General features: G+C 37.3%; 1 protein-coding gene across 1 annotated transcript; it reads right to left on the bottom strand.

Moving 5' to 3' along the window:
* Positions 1–1001: 1001 nt before the first annotated feature.
* LOC133765147 (UDP-glucuronosyltransferase 2B13-like) lies at positions 1002–20665 on the bottom strand. The gene is made up of 6 exons (XM_062198773.1): positions 19902–20665; positions 19158–19306; positions 8769–8900; positions 6412–6499; positions 4984–5203; positions 1002–3148 (listed from the first exon to the last, which is right to left on the bottom strand). Exons 1-6 carry the CDS (start codon positions 20626–20628, stop codon positions 2869–2871), a joined length of 1596 nt encoding a protein of 531 aa, XP_062054757.1. The 5' UTR covers positions 20629–20665; the 3' UTR covers positions 1002–2868.
* Between the last annotated feature and the right edge of the window lie 4710 nt (positions 20666–25375).

Genomic DNA, 25375 nt, shown 5'->3' with positions numbered 1-25375 from the left:
ATTATAGAAAAGTGCAAATCTAAGGGTTAAACAACAGAATAGAATTCTGTTTAAAACAGAATAGACATTCTCTAACCAAGATTGAATGCAATAATGCATCATATCATTATGTCAATTCTGGTTACATAAGTAAACATCAGGGAAGTGACTACCATTGTGACTTCACACTCAAAGGACTAACTCTGTTCATGTTTTCAGAACCTCTGTATGCTGTCAATTTGAAGAATTTCATTTCTATGGGAAAACTATGTCTCTTACTCATATGTATCCCAGCATGATATAGTGTCCAAAAGTGCCTACCATATCTGAGCTGCTAGTAAATAAGATTTTTGAGATTTTTTTTGTTTGCTGTACCAACTTTTTAGTTTGTTTTGTCTTTGCCTCAAATATAACTTTGTGATATTGAATCTAGACCCTGTAAATATTTCGTGTCTGTCAGCTGGATGGATGTTGAGCTTCATCAACCAAGGACCCTAGAGTGTCGCTGAAAAGTGTTAGATGCAGGAAGACACATCTCTTCCAAGGCTCCACTCTTTAAATCTGTTGTTCTTGTTGGCTTCTAAGAACTTATGTTAAATGATCTCCTCAATAAGATTAAGTAAAATACTTTATAATATGCAAAGAAGACTTCTAGTTAGTGTACATGTATTACATATACTTTAGTAAGCATTGTATTCTGTATGAAATTAAATGACGTCTCATAGTTATACAATTCGTCTCTGACAGAGATAGTCTAAGAACAGATCATTTGCAAGATGAAGTTCACTATTAATTGAAATTCCTCCAGGCTCTGTGGAGTTTGCCTGTTCATACCTTTAAGTAGTGTATTTGATATAAGCAAGAGATACACAGATAGTAATAAAAATGAAGAATTTTGTATAAGTTCTGTTTTCCCAATTCTATCAATTTGACTTCACCATCTCTATTTAAAATGTTTGAATACTAAAACATTTGAATTTTATACTAATCAATAAATATTGGAACAGGAAACATAGAAACCATTGTATGATTTTAAAGATTTAATGTGTATTTTGATTTTTATGATCCACTGACAAGTGTATCATGTCTGCATATTTCCTAATTATTGATATGTAGTTTGCTTCATGTGCTAAGATTTCTCAAAAAATAAAAGAAATCACAAAACTGCTTGGATCACCACTATATATACATATATATTCAAATATTTTTATTTATCTGACTGGATTTTAAAAAATCTCGATTTTAACAACATCATTATTCAATCTGTGTTGGTTACTTCATGTGTATATAAAGAGACTTGAATTTTGCTTTGGCAATGTATGTAGAACTTCATTATTCATAATAATGGACATGTATAAGTTTCCCCTCTTGTAACAATGCATTAACAAAAAATTTAATAAAAGAAAGCACTTGTCCTTTTATTATTCTGGACATAAATATCACAAGTAGTTACATTAACAATTATTGCTAAAAATTATTTTGTAGTGTAAAAGAGTGCTTGCAAATCTTATGCAGGCTTCTGTCCCACAAGACTGTTAAAAATATCTCTTATTAGGCTAAAATTTATCATCTACTTGTTTTCTTTGTTCTCTATGTTTACTTTGCCATCAGATTTCTGTGTCCAAAGGCTTTGGTAAACAATGTTTAAAGGCAAGACATGGAGCTATTTTTCCATTTAAACAACTTTCTCCAAAATACGTTTTAAAAATTGGTGTGCATGATAAGTAGCTTTTCATGCCATCCACAATGTTATATTTTATGTATTGCGAGGGGAGTCTACATTAAAAAAAAAAAAAAACAACTTCTGGTTTCCATATCCTCAGTATCCTGGTTATTATATTAGTTGGAAGTATCTGATTTGAAAAGGCAGGGCTAAGTAATAGAAGAACATCCTATAGGAGGAGGGAAATCTAGATTTGTATATATTAAATAAAGCAAAAATTGTAACTCAAGCATTTTCAAGGCATAGTGTAGAAAATATATCTCACCTTTCTAACCAAATAATTTACAAGATTACACAGATTTAGTTAGTAAGTTTTGTTAGGGCCCTCCAAGTCAAAAAGAATTTTTCTTGATGACATGTTTTGTATTTCATGAGAAATGTGAACTCTGAACCCCATGTAGTACAAAAGAGTTTCCTAAGCACCGTGCTAAAAGACTTGAGCAAGGTTGCTCAGTCTTGCATCTGCCCTGGGTCACGTGCTATATCCCTAAAGGTGAACCTGTCATCCATGGCTTAGTTTTGCTGAAGAAAACACAATTTTGTCAAATTGCAAAATGGACTTTTTCTAACACACTTTGATAATCACTTTTAGTGGTTTTCTACTTCATTCTTCTCTAATGTTCCTTTTACATAAATTTTTTTTTCTTACTTGTGGTTCACACTCTTTCTACTCAACCCTCACTTTCCATCTTTTTTAATATCAGAGTCACTTTGAGTTAGTTAAAGTTCAGGTCAGTTTATCTTGGAATCTCTCTTAGATTCATGGAAATCTTGGAAAAATCTGTGTACCCCTCTTTACCAGGATTTGGCTCTGGTTTTCTTTGGTTTGGATACAAATGTTCTACTTGATTGTATTGTATTCAATAGATGATGTTTCTGGAAATGCACATAAAAACTTCAGGCTACACTCCTCAACCACCAGCAGGTTAAAGTTCCAGAGAGTCATTTTTCAGTGCTGTGAGAAAAGTAGAATTACTTGAGGATCTCTGCAATTTGAGTTGTGTGTTTCTAAATGTTTAATCAAGAATGAAACATTTGGAAAAATCAGGAAGGCACAGGTCTGACCAAATGAGAAGGACCACCTTCCACACAATGATACATAGTCTTTGATATAAAAGGAATGATTTCAACTCTGGTAAATTAACAGCCTTAGAAATTAACAAGCTCTAATCCCTCTTTTTCTTCTTTCCTGCCCCAACAACATTTCGATAAACAAGAAGGCAACATTTCATGACAAGGTAAGTAGTGATTGCCACACAGGCCAGAAGGAACCCAATCACATCCAGAGAGTGGTACTGGTACCAGGTGAGGTCATGGGCTGCAACCCGAAGGTGTTTGGCTCCTTTGTGGCGCATGACGTACTCGATCCAGAAGACTGCTCGGTCCAGCGGCTTCATGGGCTGATCGTGGTGAATTCTTGATAACGTCATGGCATTCTCCTTATAGCTGAAGGAAAATCAATGGACATCATCTTATAGAATAAACTAGGAATTGTGGGTCTATACTTTTCATGTAGATGGGAAAGATGAGTGTCAAGAAAATCTAGAAGAAAAATTATTTCTTCAGAAGTGATTATAGAGACCTTACTTTTATTTGCTGGACTTTGTTGAATACGAAAAATGTGACGATGCAGAGAGAGGTTTGGAAAGATCAAGGATTTCTAACATCCCAGTCTAGAATTTGAAATTAGTTACGTCCTCTGGCTAAAGGGACGCTACTGAAAGCAAAACAAGCAAAAACAAACAACAAAACTCTTTGAGATGTGGAGCTGGAATTATTCAGTAAGCAGTTGTGAATGGACTTGACATACAATGTTCAAAATAGTTCAAAATTTAAATATAGGCTGCCAGTGTATCATATGGGTTAGGTAAATGTCTGTACAATGTTGATAAGTAGTTGGTATCAACCAGGAGTTGGTATAGTGTTGAAATGTTAATCATTGGCCAGCACTGAGGCTCACTAGGCTAATCCTCTGCCTGCAGCACCAGGACCCAGGGTTCTAGTCTTGGTTGGGGTGCCGGGTACTAGCCCTAATTGCTCCTCTTTCAGTCCTGCTTCTGCTGTGGCCCAGGAGGGCAGCAGATGATGGTGCAAGTACTTGGGTCCATGCACCCGCATGGAAGACCAGGAGGTAGCACCAGGCTCCTGGATTCGGATCTGCGCAGCACCAGCAGTAGCAGCCATTTACAAGAGTGAACCAATGGAAGGGAGACCCCTGTCTCTGTCTCTGTCTCTCTCTCTCTCTCACTGTCTAACTCTGCCTGGCCAAAAAAAAAAAAGTTAATTATTAATGAAAGAAGTGATGATTAAAGTTATGAAAGTATGAAAGTGAATTGCCTCTCTTTGAATCCTGACATTTTCTTGCTCCTTTTACAAATTTCTGAGATCCCAGTTTTTATTGTTACATGAAATAATGTTGAAAAAAAATATCTCTACTTTCAAAAATTATTATGAAACAAGGATATTCCATCTTATGTATTGCAAATCAATTAAATCTTTATTTTGTAATCTTCCAAGTAAGACAGTAATAACCACAGCCATAAGATGTAAGAATATTCCCATATGGAAAAGAAGTATCTTCTTTTTGTTCAGTAAGTTTTTATTGAGTAAACTTGAAAGCCCAATTGCTACTATTTATCTGTGACAGAACTGCAACATTAGAATAGAAAATTTGAGAACTTTGGAATGTCACTGAAAATATTATTTGATAGTTCCATGCAGATTTACTGAAAACAAATCAGAATAATTTTTAAAACACAACTATATGAATATATATGTGAAATAATGGCACATAGACTGGTATACTATAGTACCATTGTTTGCTATTAATATGTATTCAACATATCAGGCTTTATATCTTGTATCAACACAACAAAATTGATTTTGAAATAAAATTTTAAGAGTTCTTGTGCTGAAAGAAAATTATAACTGTGCAGAACGTAAGTTTGTACAATTATAACATTCCTGCTTCCTGGCTGCAACTCTGTTCCTCATACTTCCTTGTCATCCTCTGTTAACCTTCTTCACTGATGCTCCACATGTCAATCTTTGGCTAATTCAAAATCTGAGCACTATTGTTAGGCCTCTGAAAATCATTCTATATATCCATCACAAAAAGATACAGTGATACTCCCAATGAATTATTGATGATTATCCTCTAGCATTCAGCAAATCTATACTCAATCTGATGTTCATGTTCTAAATTAGTATTGAGTCCTTGGTCCTCCACTGAAAATTGATCTAAAAATACTGTGTAAATTTAAAGAAACAGTAATACTCACGAAGGGTCATTAATGACTGTCTTCAAGGCATTGAGCAAATCTGCACTTGACATTGTTTTCAAGTCCAACTTAACAGCTGCTCCCTTGGCCTTCATGTAGACAATGTTATCAAGTTGATCTCCAAACAAAGGAATGCCCACCATAGGAACTCCATGGTAGATTGCCTCGAAGACACCATTGGCTCCACCATGAGTTATAAAAGCCTTGGTTTTTGGATGACCTGGGATGGAGTGATTTTTATAAAATTATTAATTATAAATCTTACAAATGAATTGAGAAATGTATAATATGAGGCACTGAAAGCACAGTGTACTCTGAAAACACAGTATCAATGTTCATGAAACTGCATTTAAATAGCTTTTAGATCAAGAGAAAGAGGCACCTAAGTGCACTGGGAGGTAAGGAAAGGTCACGTGGAAGAGGAGGTGTGTGACGTGAGGCTTGTACTGTATGCAAGATTGCCAAATGGGTATGAAAGAGTACATTCTGGAAAAAAGGAACTGTATATGTGTCAAATTAAAAGGCCAAGTGCCTCTTAGACATGCTCTCTCCAAGAAACCATGCTATCACTGAGTGTGATTTCTAGGTTGTTGAAGGTTGCCTGTACTCTATCTTGAAATTCCTTATTACTTTATTTTAAAGGTTGTTGATGTTTCCCACAGAAAACATAGAATTCTGCATAATAACAGAAGGGTATTATTTTTTGGTGGTATTTGTAAATTTCTACATTAGGGGAAAAGGCAGATGACAAATGTAATGATTGAATTAAGATTCAATCTGACAAACCAGGAGATTATTATTATTTAATTAATATATTTGAAAGAAACAGAACAAGCACTAGACACACACATACACACATACACTTACACACACAGTGCAAGGGACGTCCTTAGAGCAACAAAGAGAGAAGGAGATCTTCTTACTATGGTTCATTCATCAAATGCACCAAATAGCTGGGAATGGGCCAGGCCAAGGCCAGGAGCTGGGGACTCAATCCAGCACTACTGTGTGGCTGCCAGTGCCTCAGATATTTTAGCCTTAGCTGCTGCCTTCTTCATCTAGGATGAGTCAGCAGGAAGTAGGCATCAGAATTGGAGTTGGAACTTGAATCCAGGAACTCCACTATAGGAGGCATGTGTCCCAAAAGCATCTTAACCCTTCTTCCAAATGCCTTCCCCACTGATAATTACTGAGAAATTCTCTCTGAGAGGTAAATACACTGAAAATAAGGATGCTTTGATTCTGGGCCTACAAATTTTGTAATCGTAAAGCACCAACTGTTAGAATTCATTGTATTTACCCCAGGACTGGGCAAGGATTGCAAAGACATTTGGCTTGATTCTTTAGGTTTTCAACAATAAAGCCTTACTACTCTCATCTTGATCGACTGTTACTCGTGTTTTCAGTGTCTGTTCTCCAGAGACTTACCAAGAAGGTCATTCTGGGGCATCCACTTATAGAGCCGAGTGTTGGATCCTAACGTGTCTGGTTTCTTGCCTTCAAATCGCCAAAGAACCTGTTTGGTAATAGCAATTTAATGAATTGGGTTTCTAATTATGGCATTTCAAAATTCTAAGGTGGTTGAGAGATCATTCTTATATAACTTGGATTTGAATGACAAAGAAAAGAGGGCAAGAGAAATTAATTAATGAGAATTGAAAGATGAAAGCCTTCATGTCTGCTGTACTCTTGTTGCATTCAGTCAGATTTGGAATGTATTCTTGGTGTCACATATAGGATCTAAGCCAAATAAGATGAAGTGTGATAAATTCAAGTATTTAAGAAATTATTAGGTGGTCTTAATTCAAATGAAAGCAGCAGAACTCATTACCGGTTTACTTGTGATCTGCATTAACTATATCTATGTATCTGTAACTATATATAGATGCACAGATATATAGATATGTGTATGTATGTTTGTACATGTGTTTGTGATTACCATGTGAGACTCGTCTTCTAAATAAATTAACATTTTTATATTTAAAAAATGGAAACAAGGTTGTATTTTCTTCCACTGTTCCATAAGTTGTTTTATGAGAATTTGTCATTTTTTAAAGATTTATTCATGTATTTGTAAAGCAGAATTACAGAGGGGAAGAGGCAGAGAGAGAGACAGGTCTTCAAGCCACTGGTACACTCCCCAGATAAATGCAGTGGACAGAGCTGAGTCGATCCTAAGCCAGGAGCCAGGAGCCTCCTCCATGTCTCCCACATGGGTGGAGGAGTCCAAGGACCTGGGCCATTCTTCATCACCCTCCCAGGTCACAGCAGAGAGCCAGAGCAGAAGTGGAGCATCCAAGACCCAAAGCAATGCCCACATGGGATGCTGGCACTACAGGCGGTGGCCCCACCGGTACGTCAGGGTGTCGGCCCAGAGAATTTGTCATCTTTTAATTTGAGTGAGAAATAAAATAGGTTGGCACTGAGAAACTACATTTAATTTGTTATACAAAAATTTCAAGATGTATTTTTGAAATGAAACCATAATAGTATCACTACTGCTAGAATTGGAATTTCTTTAAATATAGGAAGTAAGAGTCAGTACATAAGCATACAGTGTCTGAAAAAAATCCATTATTGTGATAATGCTAAATTTTATTCAACTGACTGTTAGGATTTCCACGATGTATTGAAAGCATTGACAGCTGTTAATTCTAATTTCTACTAGAGCCAGATCATTTCCATGCCAGCTACAAAAATAAGGTACTGATATTAGAATTCTGAATTTATCCTCATACACTAGAGTATTTATCCTCATGAACTGGAGTGTACCATTTCTATTTGCTTTAGGAGAGGTAAAGTAATTTCTGATTCTCTGCGTGATATTAACATAGGGAGTTACTAGAATGTTTTATCAGCTAGAAAGCTAAAAAGTAGTTGCTAAATACCAAGAGTTCAAAGTCGTCCTATATATATCAGAAATTTAGTTCCTATTATTACATAAAGAAGGGGACATCTGAACTCCATTACGTGTCAGGCTTGCTTCAATGACACCTTCTTGTACTGCCATCTCCATCCTCAATCCAGAGGAATTGCACTCATGAGTTAGGATCACAGTCCTGTGGAGTGATGTTTTTATAAAGTATAGCAGGTGCCTTCAGAACAAGACCCATCTCCAATTTTTCGCTTATATCTTTCTGCGAAGTCACTGCTAGGGTCCAGTAGTGAGGGGCAGATTAATTTTTCTGTTTCTCTAAATCTAGTTAGATGAGTGCATAGCTGGTTTCATGTCTGGTGAGCTCTGGACTTCTGTTCTCCGAATAGGCTCCTGATTAGTATTTCAACTACCCCTACATACCAATTAGGGAAAGTAAAGAGGCATGGATTATATGAGAATCCTAAACTTCATAATGTTCTTAAGATGTGTTTCAATATTTCCTTAATGTTTTTGAGGTAGTGCAGTCAGTAATGAAAATTCAGCTTCTGTCTGAATACAGCTTTAGTGTACACAGTGGCCTCACAACCCTTCCAGGCAAAGAAGCAAACAGCAAGGTAGAATTCAGTGATTTCTCTTTATCTGCCTGCTAAATGATTGCGTATTCCAAGGTTTCACAAGTCACCCATTAGGTACATTTCTGATCAAAATGTCAGTGTCAAAGTTATGTACAATGAAATATACTCTGTGCTATTTTTGGACCTGTGAAGGAAGAGTTCAACCAATGTTTGAAGTAAATTATTGATATCATAAGTATCTCCACTTCACATAGGAATATCTGTAATGAGACACTTTGCGGAGTTTAGCAGGTTCATTCAGCAGTTGCCTGCCACTAGGGCACATTTCTGACCTTCTGTGGCAGCTGGGCAAGAGCTGATGCAATCACATTGGCCCTTTCTTCTGTCAGGTTACTGATCATGGACCCCAGGGAAAACACCACCACTCCCTCTTCTCCAGAGCTCTGCACAAAGTCTTCCATCTCCTGTGAAGAGAAAATTGGGTCTGTCATAACGAGCAGCATTGTTGGTTAACAGTGTCTCAAAACCCTTTCTCACCTGAATATAACTCTACCATTCAACCGAGCCATCCCACTATTTGGAATTTATCCAAAGGAAATTCAATTGCCAAACAAAAAAGCCGTCTGCACATTAATGTTACTGCAGCTCAATTCACAATAGCTAAGATCTGGAACCAACCCAAATGCCCATCAACAGTAGACTAGATAAAGAAATTATGGGACATGTACTCTATAGAATATTATACAGAGGTCAAAAACAAGGAAACCCCGGTCATTTGCAACAAGATGGAGGAATCTGAAAAGCATCATGCTGAATGAATTAAGCCAATCCCAAAGAGACAAATATCATTTGTTTTCCCTGATCGGCGACAACTAACTGAGCACCAAGGGGGAAACCTGTGGAAGTGAAATGGACACTATGAGAAACAGTAACTTGATCAGCTGCTGTGCTGACTGTTGTTGTAAAATGTAATACTTTTTCCATTTTAGTATTTTTTGTTCTAGTACTAGTGGTTGAACTCTGTAATTAACACACAATTATTCTTAGGTATTTAAATTTTAACTGAAAGTTGATCCCTGTTAAATATAAGAGTGAGAAAAAGAGAGGGAGGAGATGTACAATCGGGGACATGCTCAATCGGACTTGCCCCAAACGATGGAGTTAGAAACATGCCAGGGGACTCTAATACAATCCCATCAAGGTGGCATGTACCAATGCCATCTCACTAGTCCATGTGATCAATTTCAATTCACAATTGATCACACTGATAGATCTAAGAGTCAAAGGGATCACCCAAACAAGACTAGTGTCTGCTAATAATGACTGACAGAATCAGAAAGCGAGAGTACGATCCAACACGGGAAGTGGGAGACACAGCAGACTCATAGAATGCAGATGTCCTAAATAGCACTCTGGCCTCAGAATCAGCCCTTAAGGCTTTTGGATCTGGCTGAAGAGCCTATGAGAGTATTTTAGGCATGGAAAGCCAAGACACCATGGAAAAGAAAAAAAAAAAGAAGAAGACCTAAATGAAAGATCTCTGCGAGTGAGATCCCAGTGGAAAGAATGGGGCCATCAAAGTAGGAGGTACCTTCCTCTGAAGGGAGGATAGAATTTCCAGTTTGACTATGACCCTGTCAGAATCAGATTGAATTCGGCGAACCCTAAAGGCTTCCATAGCCTTGGCAACTCATGACTAGAGACTCAGGAGATTACTGACGCCATAAACAAGAGTGTCAAATTGTTAAATCAACATCAAGAGTCACTGTGTACTTATGTCCCATGTGGGATCTGTCTTTAATGGGTTGTCCAATGTGAAGTAATGATAAATCTTGTACTGAAACAGTATTTTTACACTTTGTGTTTCTGTGACGGTGCAAACTGATTAAATCTTTACTTAGTATATACTGAATCTATCTCCTGTATATAAAGATAATTGAAAATGAAAAAAAAAAAAAAAAACCCTTGGTGTTAAATTGGAAATTACATAGAAATTAATCAATTTTAAAAAAAATCATGTAGGATCTCTGTCATTAATGTGCTGTACACTGTGATTTAATGCTATAACGAGTATTCCAACAGTATTTTTCACTTTATGTTGCTATGTGAGGGCAAACTGTTGAAATCTTTACTTTATATATATTAAACCGATTTTCTGTGTATAAAGAGAACTGAAAATGAATCTTTATGTGAATGGAAGGGGAGAGGAAGCGGGAAAGGGGAGGGTTGCAGGTGGGAGGGAAGTTATGGGGGGGGGGGGGAAGCCATTGTAATCCATAAGCTGTACTTTGGAAATTTATATTCATTAAATAAAGATAAAAAAAAACCTTTCTCTTCCCAAACTAAAACTTCATGCCCTATGGACATTATGTGATATGTATTTAGAGCATTGAATTCCTAATTTATATTCATCTTGTATTTTACAGAAAATATGTGATTTTTTTATCTTCCTTGTTCTTCTGTCTAAAATAAACTTTCTATTTTAGCTGATTTAGTGTTATTAAAAGTTTGTTGGTAGAGCAATTATAGTGGTGTGTTAAGTATGTATTGCATATATTTGTATATATATATATAAATTTTAATCATTCTTTATTATTCAGTTAGGTTACTAAAAATGTATTCTTATAAATAAATGCTACAGATACTGATTTGACACTTACTAGTGCCTTTTCTCTGTACATTTTCATGTCTTTTAAACCAAAGAGTATATTTTTAAGCCACTCTGTTATTTGGTTTTTTTATTTTTTTAAAACTTTCATTTAATGAATATAAATCTCCAAAGTATAGCTTATGGATTACAATGGCTTCCCCCATAACTTCCCTCCCACCCGCAACCCTCCCCTTTCTCGCTCCTTCTCCCCTTCCATTCACATCAACATTCATTTTCAATTCTCTTTATATAAAGAAGATCAGTTCAGTACATATTAAGTAAAGATTTCAACAGTTTGCACCCACATAGAAACACAAAGTGAAAAATACTGTTTGGGTACTAGTTATAGCACTAAATCACAATGTACAGCACATTAAGGACACAGATCCTACATGAGGAGTAAGTGCACAGTGACTTCTATTGTTGACTTATAAATAATTGCTACAGATACTGATTTGGCACTTACTAGTTCCTTTTCTCTGCACAGTTTTATGTCTTATAAAACCAAAGAGTATACTTTTAAGTTACTCTGTTATTTGTTAAATTTCTCTCTTCTGTCTTACAAAGGGACAGAGATTATATGAGCTTACAATAATTAATAAAAAAGCAAGTTGGTGGGGGAAACAGATGTTTTAACAGAATATGTAATTAAGTTCCACAATCTTTACTTGGTTTCAAATATTGTTTATGCAACTAAATCCATGAAGTTTGAGAAATTAAATTCTGTAAATATGTGAACAGAATTGACACTGGTGTGTTAAAATGTTGGAAACCAAATTATTGGTTTCCTCTATGAAAAATGCCATCCTGTGTGCTAACAGAATTCTATTTCAATTATAAATTGAAGGCCATTTTCAGGCACAATGTGTTGGAATTCCTAAACCTTCATTCCCTACACAGTGCACATTTCCCCTGATGTCATTCTTTCTGGGAGCTTCATTGAGGTATCCCATAGGCTTGTCAAAAGACAGAAATCATTGCCCTCAGAAGGTTCCATTTCTTTCATGTTTTGTTATAAATCTGGACCTCAACAAGAAATGATGTAATGCAGTGATGAAAGCAGTAAACGTTGTGTGTGGCTGCAAATATTTCAGAGCCACACATTTATGTTGTTGAGAAGTGGTTTTCCTGTCAGCCTGGAATACTGGTGAAGAGCCTCAATGCTTACGATAAAACCTTAGCTCTCATTTCTGCCAACTGATTGCCAAAACTTAACACTTGCTTTTAAATGAGTCTACTGTATTTTTCTTCTCTTTAACTCTGCTTGAGATCATAATTTCAGTCTACCGAAAAGACATTAATTGTATGAGCAACAACAAGAGCAATAACAATGTCAATAGTCAGCAATAGTTCTGGTTTACTGTTGCAATGCCAGAGATATTTTATATTGTGTTTCATTTTTATATTTTAACTCACAGATAAAAATATATATTTATAGAGTACAATGTAAAATTTTAATACATACATATATTGTGTAATGTTCAAATAAAGGTAAACATATATTACATATTTTCAAACATATATAATTTCTTTATGGTGAAACATTACAAATTCTTTTTCCCCCAGATTTATTTTGTCAGAACTTACAACAATTACCTAACTATAAGTACTGGTTTATCACCATTTTCCCATCACCCTCATCCCTCTACTCTCCTTGGCTTCTGTTAACTGCCAATCAATTTCCAACTACTAAGAGATCAACTATGTTAGATTCTACATATGAAAGAGATGATGCAGTTCTTATCTTTTTTTGAATGTTTTTTTTCATTTATTAAAATTTTATTCAATGAATATAAATTTCCAAAGTACAGCTTATGGGTTACAATGGCTTCCCCCCTCCCATAACTTCCCTCCCACCCTCAACCCTCCCCTTTCCCGCTCCCTCTCCCCTTCCATTCACATCAAAATTTATTTTCAATTATCTTTATATACAGAAGATCAGTTTAGTATATATTAGGTAAAGATTTCAGCAGTTTGCCCCCATATAGCAACACAAAGTGAAAAAAATACTGTTTCAGTACTATTTATAGCATTAAATAACAGTGTACAGCACATTAGAGACAGAGATTCTACGTAATATTTTTTAAAAATTTAATTAATTTTCTATGCCATTTCCAATTTAACACCAAGGTGTTTTTTTTTTTTCATTTCCAATTATCCTTATATACAGAAGATCGATTCAGTATATAATTAGTAAAGATTTCATGAGTTTGCACCCACACAGAAAAACAAAATGTAAAAATACTGTTTCAGTACTAGTTATAGCATCACTTCACATTACACAACACATTAAGGACAGATCCCACATGGGATGTAATTTTTTCTAGATCTGAGAAGAATGTGTTTGGTATTTTGATTGGTATTGCATTGAATGTATAAATTGCCTTTGAGTAATGGACATTTTGATGATGCTGATTCTTCCAATCCATGAGCATGGAAGATTTCTCCATTTTTTGGTATCCTCTTCTATTTCTTTCTTTAAGGTTTTGTAATTCTTGTTGTAGAGGTCTTTATCATCCTTGGTTAAGGTTACTCCAAGGTATTTGACTGCTTTTGTGGCTATTATGAATGAGATTGATCTCAGCAGTTCTTTTTCATCCATGGCATTGCCTGTGTATACAAAGGCTGTTGATTTTTGTGCATTGATTTTATATCCTGCTACTTTGCCAAACTCTTCTATGAGTTCTATTGTGAATGAGATTGATCTCAGTAATTCTTTCTCAGACATGGCATTGCCTGTGTATACAAAGGCTGTTGATTTTTGTGCATTGATTGTATATCCTGCTACTTTGCCAAACTCTTCTATGAGTTCCAATAGTCTCTTAGTAGAGTCCTTTGGATCCCCTAAATAAAGAATCCTATCATCTACAAAGGGGGATAGTTTGAATTCTTCCTTCCCAATTTGTATCCCTTTAATTTCTTTTTCTTGCCTGGTGGCTCTGGCTAAAACTTCTAGAACTACACATTAGGGACAGATCCCACATGGGGTGTAAGTACACAGTGACTCCTGTTGCTGATTTAACAATTTGACACTCCTGTTCATGGCGTCAGTAATCTCCCTAGGCTCTAGTCATGATTTGCCAGGGCTATGGAAGCCTTTAGAGTTCGCTGACTTTGATCTTATTCTGATAGGGTCATAGTCAAAGTGGAAGTTCTCTCCTCCCTTCGGAGAAGGGTACCTCCTTCTTTGATGGCCCCGTTCTTTCCACTGGGATCTCACTCACAGAGATCATTCATTTAGGTCTTTTTTTTCCCATGATATCTTGGCTTTTAATGCCTGCTATACTCTCATGGGCTCTTCCACCAGATCCGAATGCCTTGAGGGCTGATTCTGAGGCCAGAGTGTTGTTTAGGACATCTGCCATTCTATGAGTCTGCTGTGTATCCCACTTCCCATGTTGGATCTTTCTCTCCCTTTTTGATTCTATCAGTTAGTATTAGCAGATACTTGTCTTGTTTGTGTGATCCCTTTGACTCTTAGACCTATCAGAGCTATCAATTGTGAGCTGAAATTGATCACTTGGACTAGTGCAATGGCATTGGTACATGCCACCTTGATGGGATTGTGTTGGAATCCCCTGGCACATTTCTAACTCCACCATTTGCGGCCAGTCCAATTGAGCATGTTCCAAATTGTTCTATCCCTAATGTGTCGTCTAAAGCGAAGTGATGCTATAACTAGTACTGAAACAGTATTTTTATACTTTGCGTTTCTGTGTGGGCACAAACTGATGAGGTCTTTACTAATTATATACTGAAGTAATCTTCTGTATATAAAGAGAATTGGAAATGAAAAAAAAAAACAACCTGGTGTTAAAATGGAAATGGCATAGAAAATTAATTAATTTGAAAAAAAATTATGTAGGATCTCTGTCTTTAATGTGCTGTACATTGCTATTTAATGCTATAATTAGTAATCCAATGGTAGTTTTTTCACTTTATGTTGCTATATGGGCAAAATGTTGAAATCTTTACCTAATATATACTAAACTGATCTTCTGTATAAAAAGAGAATTGAAAATGATTCTTTACATGAATGGAAGGGGAAAGGGAACGGGAAAGGGGAGGGTTGCGGGCGGGAGGGAAGTTATGGGAGGGGGGAAGCCATTGTAACCCATAAGCTATACTTTGGAAATTTATGTTCATTAAATAAAAGTTTAATAATAAAAAAAAACTTCTAGAACTATATTGAATGGTAGTGGTGAGAGTGGGCATCCCTGTCTGGTACACGATCTCAGTGCAAATGCTTTCAACTTTTCCCCATTCAATAGGATACTGGCCATGGATTTTTCCTAAATTGCTTTGATTGTATTGAGGAAAGTTCTTTCTATACCCAATTTGCTTAGAGTTTTCATCATGAAAGGGTGTTGCATTTTATCAAATGCTTTCTCTGCATCTATTGAGAGAATCATATGGTTTTTCTTCTGCAGTCTGTTAATGTGGTGTATCACATTGATTGTTTTGCAAACGTTGAACCATCCCTGCATACCAGGGATAAATCCCACTTGGTCTGGGTGGATGATCTTTCTGATGTGTTGTTGCATTCTATTGGCCAGAATTTTATTGAGGATTTTTGCATCTATGTTCATCAGAGATATTGGTCTGTAATTTTCTTTCAATGCTGCATCTTTCTCTGGCTTAGGGATTAAGGTGATGCTGGCTGCATAGAAAGAATTTGGGAGGATTCCATCTTTTTTGATTGTTCTGAATAGTTTGAGAAGAAATGGAGTTAGTTCTTCTTTAAATGTCTGGTAGAATTCAGCAGTGAATCCATTTGGTCCTGGACTATTCTTTATTGGGAGGGCCTTTATTACTGTTTCAATTTCTGTCTCTGTTATGGGTCTGTTTAGGTTTTCTATATCTTCATGGATCAATTTCAGTAGATTGCATGTGTCCAGGAATCTATCCATTTCTGATAGATTCCCTGTTTGCTGGCATACAACTCTTTGTAGTAATTTCTGATGATTCTTTTTATTTCTGTGGTGTCTGTTGTTACATTTCCTTTTTCAGCTCTTAATTTTATTGATTTGGGTCTTTTCTTGTTTTATTTAGTTGAGATAATGGTGTGTCAATTTTATTCATTTTTTCAAAAAAACAGCTCTTCGCTTGGCTGATTTTTGTAATTTTTTTTGGATTCAATCCTGTTGATTTCTTCTCTGATTTTTTTTTTAATTTCTCTACTCCTACTAGATTTGGGTCTGGTTTGCTGCAGTTTTTCTAGATCCTTGAGATGCATTGAAAACTCTTTTATTTGGTGCCTTTCCAATTTCTTGATGTAAGCACTTATTGCTGTAAACTTTCCTCTTAACACTGCTTTTACCGTATCCCATAAGTTTTGATATGTTGTTTTGTTATCCTCATTTCCTTCCAGAAAGTTTTTGATTTCTCTTTTGATTTCTTCTATGACCCAGTGTTCATTCAGGAGCATGTTGTTCAGTCTCTATGTGTTTGCATATGCTCTAGGGATTCCTGGGCTGCTAATTTCCAAATTCATTTCTTTATGATGTGAGAAGCTGCATGGTATGATTCTAATTCTTTTGAATTTGCTGAGACTTGCTTTATGGGCTAGTATTTGGTCAATTCTAGAGAAGATTCCATGCACTGCTGAGAAGAATGTAAATTCGTTAAATGTAGGATGGAAAGTTCTGTAGGTATCTGTTAGATGCATTTGAGCAATAGTTTTGATTAAATCTGCTATTTCCTTGTTGATCTACAGTTCGGTAGATCTGTCTATTTCTGAGAGTGGAGTATTGAAGTCCCCCAGTACTGCTGTATTGGAATCTAAGTCTCCCTTTAAGTCCTTTAACATATCTTTTAAATAAACTGGTGCCCTGTAATTAGGTGCATATACATTTATAATAGCTACATCTTCCTGTTGAATTGAACCCTTAATCATTACATAGTGTCTCTCTTTGTCTCTCTTAACAGTTTTTGTGTTAAAGTTTATTTTGTCTGATATTAATATGGCTACACCTGCTTTTTTTGGTTTCTGTTGGCATGGAGTATCTTTTTCCAACCTTTCACTTTCAGTCTGCATGAATCTTTGTTGGAAAGGTGTGTTTCTTGTAGGCAGCAAATAAATGGGTTTTGTTCCTTAATCCGTTCAGCCAGTCTGTGTCTTTTAACTCAAGAGTTGAGGCCACTAACGTTCAATGTGATTATTGAGAAGTAGTAACGTTGTCCTGCCATTTTCCCAAAGATATTTTCTAGTATATGCTTTGAGCTTCCTGTGATCTTATACTGGGAGGTTTTCTTCCTTCATCTTCTTTCATATTGATGGCCATGTTTCTGTGTTTCTGTGTGTAGCACATCTTTAAGCATTTTTTGCAGGGCTGGACAGAGAACCACCATCTTAATTCTCATTTTTTTCCACAGTTATACCTTTCTGAAATGTAATCCAATGTTTGAATCTTCAAAACTGTTTTCTTTTTAAAATAAATCTGCTCATATCTTAGCTACTCTTTGATTTCTTCAATGTTCTTACAGACTATTTTAAGCTCTTCTCTGTTACACATATCAAATTTGCTCTCTTCTGTAACAACTGATTTGGTAGAAGTATATTTTGCTGTGGAAATAAAAGGCTATGATGGAAGGGGTAAAAAAAATTGCTCTCTAGTGAAATAAGTCTCTTTATTCAACTTCTAATTCTTTCTTTTCTTTTTTAAAAAGATTTATTTTAGAGAGAGAATAGCAAGAAAGATAGAGAAAGATCTTCCACCTACTCATTCACCTTCCAAATGGACACAATGACTTGGGGCTGGGCCAAGCTGAAGTTAGCAGCTAGGAGCCAGGAGCCAGAAGCCTCTTCCAGGTCTCCCAAATATGTGCAGAGGCTCAAGCACTGGGCTGCCTTCCACTGGTTTGCCAGGCATACTAGCAGGTAGCTGGACCAGAATTGAACTGGTCTTGAACCAGTAGCCATATGGGATTCAGGCCCTGCAGGCTGTGGTTTAACCCACTCTGCCACAGCACAGGCCCTTCAACTAATTCTAAACTAGCAGTTCTTGGAAACTATGCTTAAAAATCTAGTCCTAGGGTTGGCACTGTGGTGCAGCAGGTTAAGTCATGGCTTCCCATGCCGGAATCCTATAGGGGTACTGGTGCATGTCCTGGCTGCTCTACTTCCAATTCAGGTTCTTGCTAATGGCCTGGGAAAAGCAATGAGAATGGCCCAAGTTCTTGTGCTCCTGCTACCGAAGTGTGAGACCTGGATAAAGCTCTTAGCTCCTGGCTTTGATCTGGCCATGGTCACTGTGGCCATTTAGAATATGAATCAATGGATTTAAGATCTCTCTCTCTCTCTCTCTCTCTCTCTCTCTCTCTCTCTCTCTTTGTGTGTGTGTGTGTTTGTGTTTGTGTATGTGTGTGTCTGCCACTCTCCTTGTAATTTTGACTTTGAAATAAATAAATCTTTAAAAAAACCCTTTTTTATATATTTCTTCTTCCCTTTTCTCTACACCCATTTCTGCACATCCTTCATATTTCACCTTTATCAGTGGCTCCTGGACATCTCTTATGATCCTTACTAGATATTCTCCCAGCATTGTCCTTCTTTCCAATCTAAACATTTCCACTCAAGTTTAATCATTTGCACATAGTGTATCCTAAAGGGAACCAAAGGAGATGGAGGAGAGCAGACACTATGTCTACCTTGCTTCTGTATATGTCCAACACATGCTTCTGTTATATTCTAGTCACTTCATGAGTATACATCAAAAAAGTGACTTGTATTTTCTTATGTGTTGAATAATGAAGACCTTAATTTATCAGAGTCTTGTCTCAAAGTCTCCCAGATATTCCATTATACTCTGTAATGAAGGTGAACGCTGGATAATTGTGATGGTGTTGAAATACAAGCATACTCTAAACAGTCCTTGGAAAGTGTACATTGGCTTCAAATTCAAACTTCCATGAACTTTTAAAAGTCCCCTCCTGTGAATTTCTCACTGAAAGGATTTTCCCCCAGTTCCTATAACTCTTCCTTTGAATCAAATGTTGTAAATGAAGAATGCCGAGTCATTTCCATGAAAATATGAAGCAAACCAAATACAGCACACAGGAACTTACTTACCTGAGGCAGAGGTTTGGCAGGTTTGCAATGGAGCCCTCCGATGAAATCAAAGTTTGGTAAAAGTGGGCGAGGAAACTCCAAGTCCCAGTAGCTTCGAATGAGCCACATGTCAGCTTTCCCCAATAGCTCCAAGAATGTAGCAGGTCTTCCTGAATGTGAGAAAAAGAAAGAAGAGGGAGAGTAGTGAGGGAAATGTGATGTGAAGTATGTTATGTCAATTCTGCAAGGTGTTGGAATTATGCAGTGAATGATGTATAAAGTACACAGTGTGAAACCAAATATGTTATATAGGCATCGTATAATTTACATTCACAATTTATGCATTGTTCACATTATATATGTATGTGTGTGTGTGTGTGAGTGTGTGTGACAATGCCAGGGAATAATAAACATAGAATCTCACCTCAGTAAGCTCATAACCATAAATAATCATTAAAATACAGCACTATAGAATCAAACATGGAAAATGTAGAGTAAAATAGGCATGGAAAAGCTTGGTGAAATCCTCCCCCGTATTTCTATTTGTGGTTGCATGCTGCCCTGGACAACCTAATCTAGTGAAGGTCCATTGGCTTAAATTTACCCTGCATGTAAACACCATTGCATTACATTTGTGAGACTGACAGACTTTTTATATTTTATTTCATTATTTTACCTATAAAAGGTGAATTTGTTTGATTTTGCATTCATACAAGCTCACATTCAAAGTCACAAAAGTTATGATCAATTAAAAGGATGACTTACCCAGTACTTCACTGTAAAATCGATCCCATCGCTTCTCATTAAATTTTGGGAACCAAAAGTCAAAGTAAAGCATGCATAGCAGATTTTGCACCCTCTCCATGAATGTCATTTGACTGCTTAGACCAGACATCATAACAGGTACATAGGAAGGAGGCAATAAGAGTCCTCCACCGTGCTTTTGCAATATGTATCCGGGAAAGAAGCGGAGAGTGTACACGAGGGGTATTTTAAGTAGCTCAGCCAGCAGCTCACCACCAGGACTAACAGGATCTGCAAGAACAACATCAAATCTTGATTCCTGCAGCTTTGTCAAGAGTTTCTTGTTCAAAACGACCTCTTTGCAGATAGCTTCATGAATGTCAGAATATTTTAAAACAACCATTTTCATTACTGAAAAGTGTTCCCAATAACTATCTAACGACATATTATATATCATTGTATAGAACCAATCCATGAAAAAGTCCTCGATTTCATCTTTACTGTAGGATGTATGGAAAGTTTCAAATTTAATTCCCGATTCATTGTTGGAACCAATTACAAGAGAAGCTGAAGATCTCAGGACAGTGACTTCATGGCCTCGCTGGACAAGTGCATCCAGGATTGTCTTCATATTCATCCAGTGACTGAATTCCATAGGCCACACCAGCACCTTCCCACAGCTCCCAGAGCTGAAGCAGCAGCTCAGCTGTAGCAGCAGCAGCAGAACTGAAATGCATTTCACAGACATCCTGGTGAAGTGCAGTGCTTCCTCTCCAATTGCTGTTCCTTTTTTAGCTAGTCACGCTTGTATCCATGAAGAAATTCATCACGTAGTTAAAATATAACCTGAATTGGTCATAGTAAACATATCTCAATCTGATCTGTGCACTGAGATGCCATTTGGAAAAAGTTAAGGTAGATGACCTTCTGTTTATATCTGTGATTAGAGTCTCCCCCACATTTTTAAGGACTTACAGAGAGAGGGAAAATAGAGAAAGACACCTTCCATCTGCTAGTTTATTCCTTTAATGTTCACAATTGTAGGGACTAAATCCAAGCTGAAGCCATGAGACTGTGGTCCTCTTTGGGTTTCCTATTTGAGGGGCAAGCCTCCAAAATACTCATGCAATCTTTCTATGCCTTCCCATGGACATTATTGGGAGTTTGATGAGAAATGGATCAGATGGGAGTTGAACTTGTGTCGCTTGAACTGATGCCAGTGTTGCAGACAGCGGCTTGATCAGCTGTGCTTCACTGGTGGCCCCTGGATTCTCTTTTATGGTTAAGTGCTGCCACCTCCCTGGGATTCTCTGACCTGCTTGTGTGAGGCAGTTAGGTTATGTAAGAGATTTTAGAGCAGTGACCATAGCAGCAGGAAGTGAGAGGTGACTTGCATCTGCAGTCTCTGTCACACAGAACTAGATAATGTTTCCTAGCCTGTTTCAAGGCATTTTTTTGGGTAGAATCTCTGATAATACACATGCATCCATTTTGCTAAAGTCATGTGTATAATTCAGTGTTTCATGGTGTTCTCAAATAAATGTGTAACCACAATTGCTATCAATTTTTGGGCTTTTCATAACTCCAAAAGAGAAAGCCAATGCCCTTTATCCTTTGTGCTTTTCCTTCCAATTTCTAATTCCTACGGTCATAGCAAGTACTCATCTACTGTCTGTTTCTAGAGATTTGCTGTTGCAGGAATTTGATGTAAATGAAATACTCCAGCACTTGAGGTGGAAACATTGATGCAAGTCTCTGTGATTGACCTCTCTGCCTGATGAGTAACTCTGCAACCTCTTTTCTTTCTTTTTTTATTTAAAGATTTTTGTTTATTTATTTGAGAGCTAGAGTTAGAGAAAGTGAAAGGGAGAGACAGAGAGGTCTTCCTTTCATTAGTTCACTCCCCAAAAGGCCGCATTGGCCAGAACTGAGGTGATCCGAAGCCAGGATTGCAAACTGTTGAAATCTTTACTCAGTATATACTAAATTGATATTCTGTATATAAAGATAATTGATAATGAAAAAAAAAAGAATAGAAGTACAGACCTTTCTTAGTTATCTGGAATTAACCCTGCACTTAGCAGACCTGAGTTTATAAGAAAGCCACGAGTACTGTTGTCCTCAATCTGGCTGGTGGCAAGTACAATTTATATCATAATTATAAACTGAAAGCTGTTGAGCAGTGGAAACTGGTGATCTAGTCAGCATCTTCCTGCAGTGACATTACTGTACACTCGGCTAGAAAGTTGCGAGAAGGAGCAGGTCAAGGGTTAAATGACATAGGCTCTCACTGTTCTTACCAAGTCCTTATTTTTTTTTTTTTTTACTTTTTCTTAATGAATATAAATTTCCGAAGTACAGCTTATGGGTTTCAATGGCTTTCCTCACCCCGCCCCCCATACTTCCCTCCCACCTGCACCCCACCCATCTCCCGCTCCCTCTCCCCTTCCATTCACATCAAATTAATTTTCAATTATCTTTATATACAGAAGATCAAATTAGCATATATTAAGTAAAGCTTTTAATAGTTTGCACCCACACAGAAACACAAAGTGTAAAGTACTGTTTAAGTACTAGTGATAGCATTAATTCTCATTGTGCAACACATTAAGGACAGATTCTACATGAGGAGTAAGTTCACAGTGACTCCTGTTGTTGACTTAATAAATAGACACTCTTGTTTATGGCATCAGTAATCACCCTAGTCTCTGGTCATGAGTTGCCAAGGCTATGGAGGCCTTTTGATTTTAACAACTCTGATCTTATTTAGACAAGGTCATAGTCAAATTGGAAATTCTATCCTCCCTTCAGAGAAAGGTACCTCCTTCTTTGAAGACCTGTTCTTTCCACTGGGATCTCACTCAGAGATCTTTCATTTAGGTCATTTTTTCTTTTTGCCTGAGTGTCTTGGCTTTCCATGCCTGAAATACTCTCATGGGCTCTTCAACAAGATCTGAATGCCTTAAGGGCTGATTCTGAGGACAGAGTGCTGTTTAGGACAACTGCCATTCTTTTATTTTATATACAGAAGATCAATTTAGTATATATTAAGTAAAAATTTCAACAATTTGTATCCACATAGAAACACAAAGTGAAACATACTGTTTGAGTACTAGTTATAACATTAAATCACAATGTACAGCACATTAAGGACAGAGATTCCACATGAGGAGCAAGTGCACAGTGACTCCTGTTGTTGACCCAACAAATTGACACTCTAGTTTATGGCACCAGTAACCACGCTAGGTTCTCGTCATGAGTTGCCACGGCTATGGAAGCCTTCCAAGTTCGCCGATTCTGATCATATTTAGACAAGGTCATAAAAGACAGGGTGAGGATAGTAACCAATGATCCTAAGAGTGGCATTTACCAGGTTTGAACAATTATACAGCATTAAGTGGGGAAGAGGACCATCAGTACACACCGGTTGGGAGTAGAGCCATTGGTGGTAGAGTAGAGGTTATGATTACAAAGGAATGAGGCCCAAGTACGCTAGACAGGGTCTAGAACAAAGGACAGAGTCATTATTAGAGGAGCTAAGAAAGGTGCTGTCTAAGCTACAGATAAGTTCTTTGATTGAGAGGTAAATAGAACCTGACAGAAGGGGCTTGATAATAGTCAGGTGGGCTTTGAGGCCTTGTAAATTATGAGGCCCAAACTTATCTATCTTATCATATAGCCTACATCCTAATGGAGGTGTGAACCTCCTGGGGGAAGGCACCCTGTTGACTTTCATTTCTTGGCTGGCCTGGGAGTAGAGCTGGCCAGGTAAAGGCAGGTGATATCTCTAACAAGAAATTTACAGTTCTGCCTTCAATGTTACTGACCCTACTTGGCAGTCCCCTCAGCTGCAGTGGTCACTTTGGAAGCTGGGCTGAGTGAAGGGCTTTTCAGCTTAGAGCCAATAAGATCTGTGGCTCTGACCTGGGCATCCTTCGACTCCAGAGCAGGTCCATTTCCAATGATCCAACTCTTGGCAGAGCTGCCAGGGCTCTTCACAAGTTGACTTCTGCTGAAGCCAGGCTTACCACGTAGGACAACTGCCATTCTATGAAGTCTGCTGTGTATCTGCTTCCCATGTTGGATTGTTCCCTCCCTTTTTAATTCTATCAGTCAGTATTTGCAGACACTATTCCTGTTTATTCGATCCCTTTGACTCAAGGAAATGCAAATCAAAACCACAATGAGGTTTCACCTCACCCCAGTTAGAATGGCTCACATACAGAAATCTACCAACAATAGATGCTGGAGAGGATGTGGGGAGAAAGGGACACTAACCCACTGTTGGTGGGAATGCAAACTTGTAAAGCCACTGTGGAAGTCAGTCTGGACATTCCTCAGAAACCTGAATATAACCCTACCATACAACCCAGCCATACCACTCCTTGGAATTTGCCCAAAGGAAATTACATTGGCAGACAAAAAAGTGATCTGCACCTTAATGTTTATTGCAGCTCAATGCACAATAGCTAAGACCTGAGATCAACCTAAATGCCCATCAACATTACACTGGTTAAAGAAATTATGGGATATCTACTCTATAGAATACTATACAGCAGTCAAAAACAATGAAATCTGGTCATTTGCAACAAAATGGAGTAATCTGGAACACATCATGCTGAGTGAATTATGCCAGTATCAAAGGGACAAATATCATATGTTCTCCCTGATTGGTGACAGCTAACAGAGCACCAAAAAGGAAACCTGTTGAGTGAAATGGACACTTTGAGAAACAGTGACTTGATCAGCCCTTGCACTGACTGTTGATGAACAACTTAATACTTTATCCCTTTTAGTATTTTTTTGTTCTACTCAATACTATTGGTTGAACTCTGCAATTAATACACAGTTATTCTTAAGTGTTGAAACTTAACTGAAAAGTGACCCCTGTTAAATATAAGAATGGGAATAAGAGAGGGAGGAGATATACAATTTGGGAGATGCTCAATTGGACTTGCCCCAAATGGTAGAGTTAGAAATGTGCCAGGGGATTCCAATTCAATCACATCAAGGTAGCATATACCAATGCCGTCTCACTAGTCCAAGTGATCAATTTCTGTTTACCAAGTCTTTGAATCGCTCTCTCTCTCTCTTTCTCTCTCTCTCTCAATGCTACATGCTCTATGTCCAAATTTGAGAGCTATTAGTTGATTGTGCTTTAAAATACTATTCACTTGTTATTACTGCTTCACCTGAAAGGTCGTATATGAAGATTTTCACACTGCTATATGAAATTTTTCTTTTTCTTCTTACTATTTGTTGAATTCTTTACATAGTGGGGAGTTAAGCTTTGATTATAAAAATTAAAAGCATGTCAGCCTGGCTCTGTGGTGTAGTGAGTTAAGCTGCCGCCTGCAGTGCTGGCACTCCAAATGGCTGCCGGTTAGATATTCAGGTGCTCCATTTCTGATCCAGCTCTGCTATAGCCTTGGAAGGCTGTACAAGAGGGCCCAAGTGCTTGGACCTCTCCAACGGTGTGGGAGACCAGGAAGAAG

Source organism: Lepus europaeus, chromosome 8 (genome assembly GCF_033115175.1).
Source record: "Lepus europaeus isolate LE1 chromosome 8, mLepTim1.pri, whole genome shotgun sequence".
Lineage (NCBI taxonomy): Eukaryota > Metazoa > Chordata > Mammalia > Lagomorpha > Leporidae > Lepus > Lepus europaeus.
This window is presented reverse-complemented; position numbering and strand designations above follow the sequence as displayed.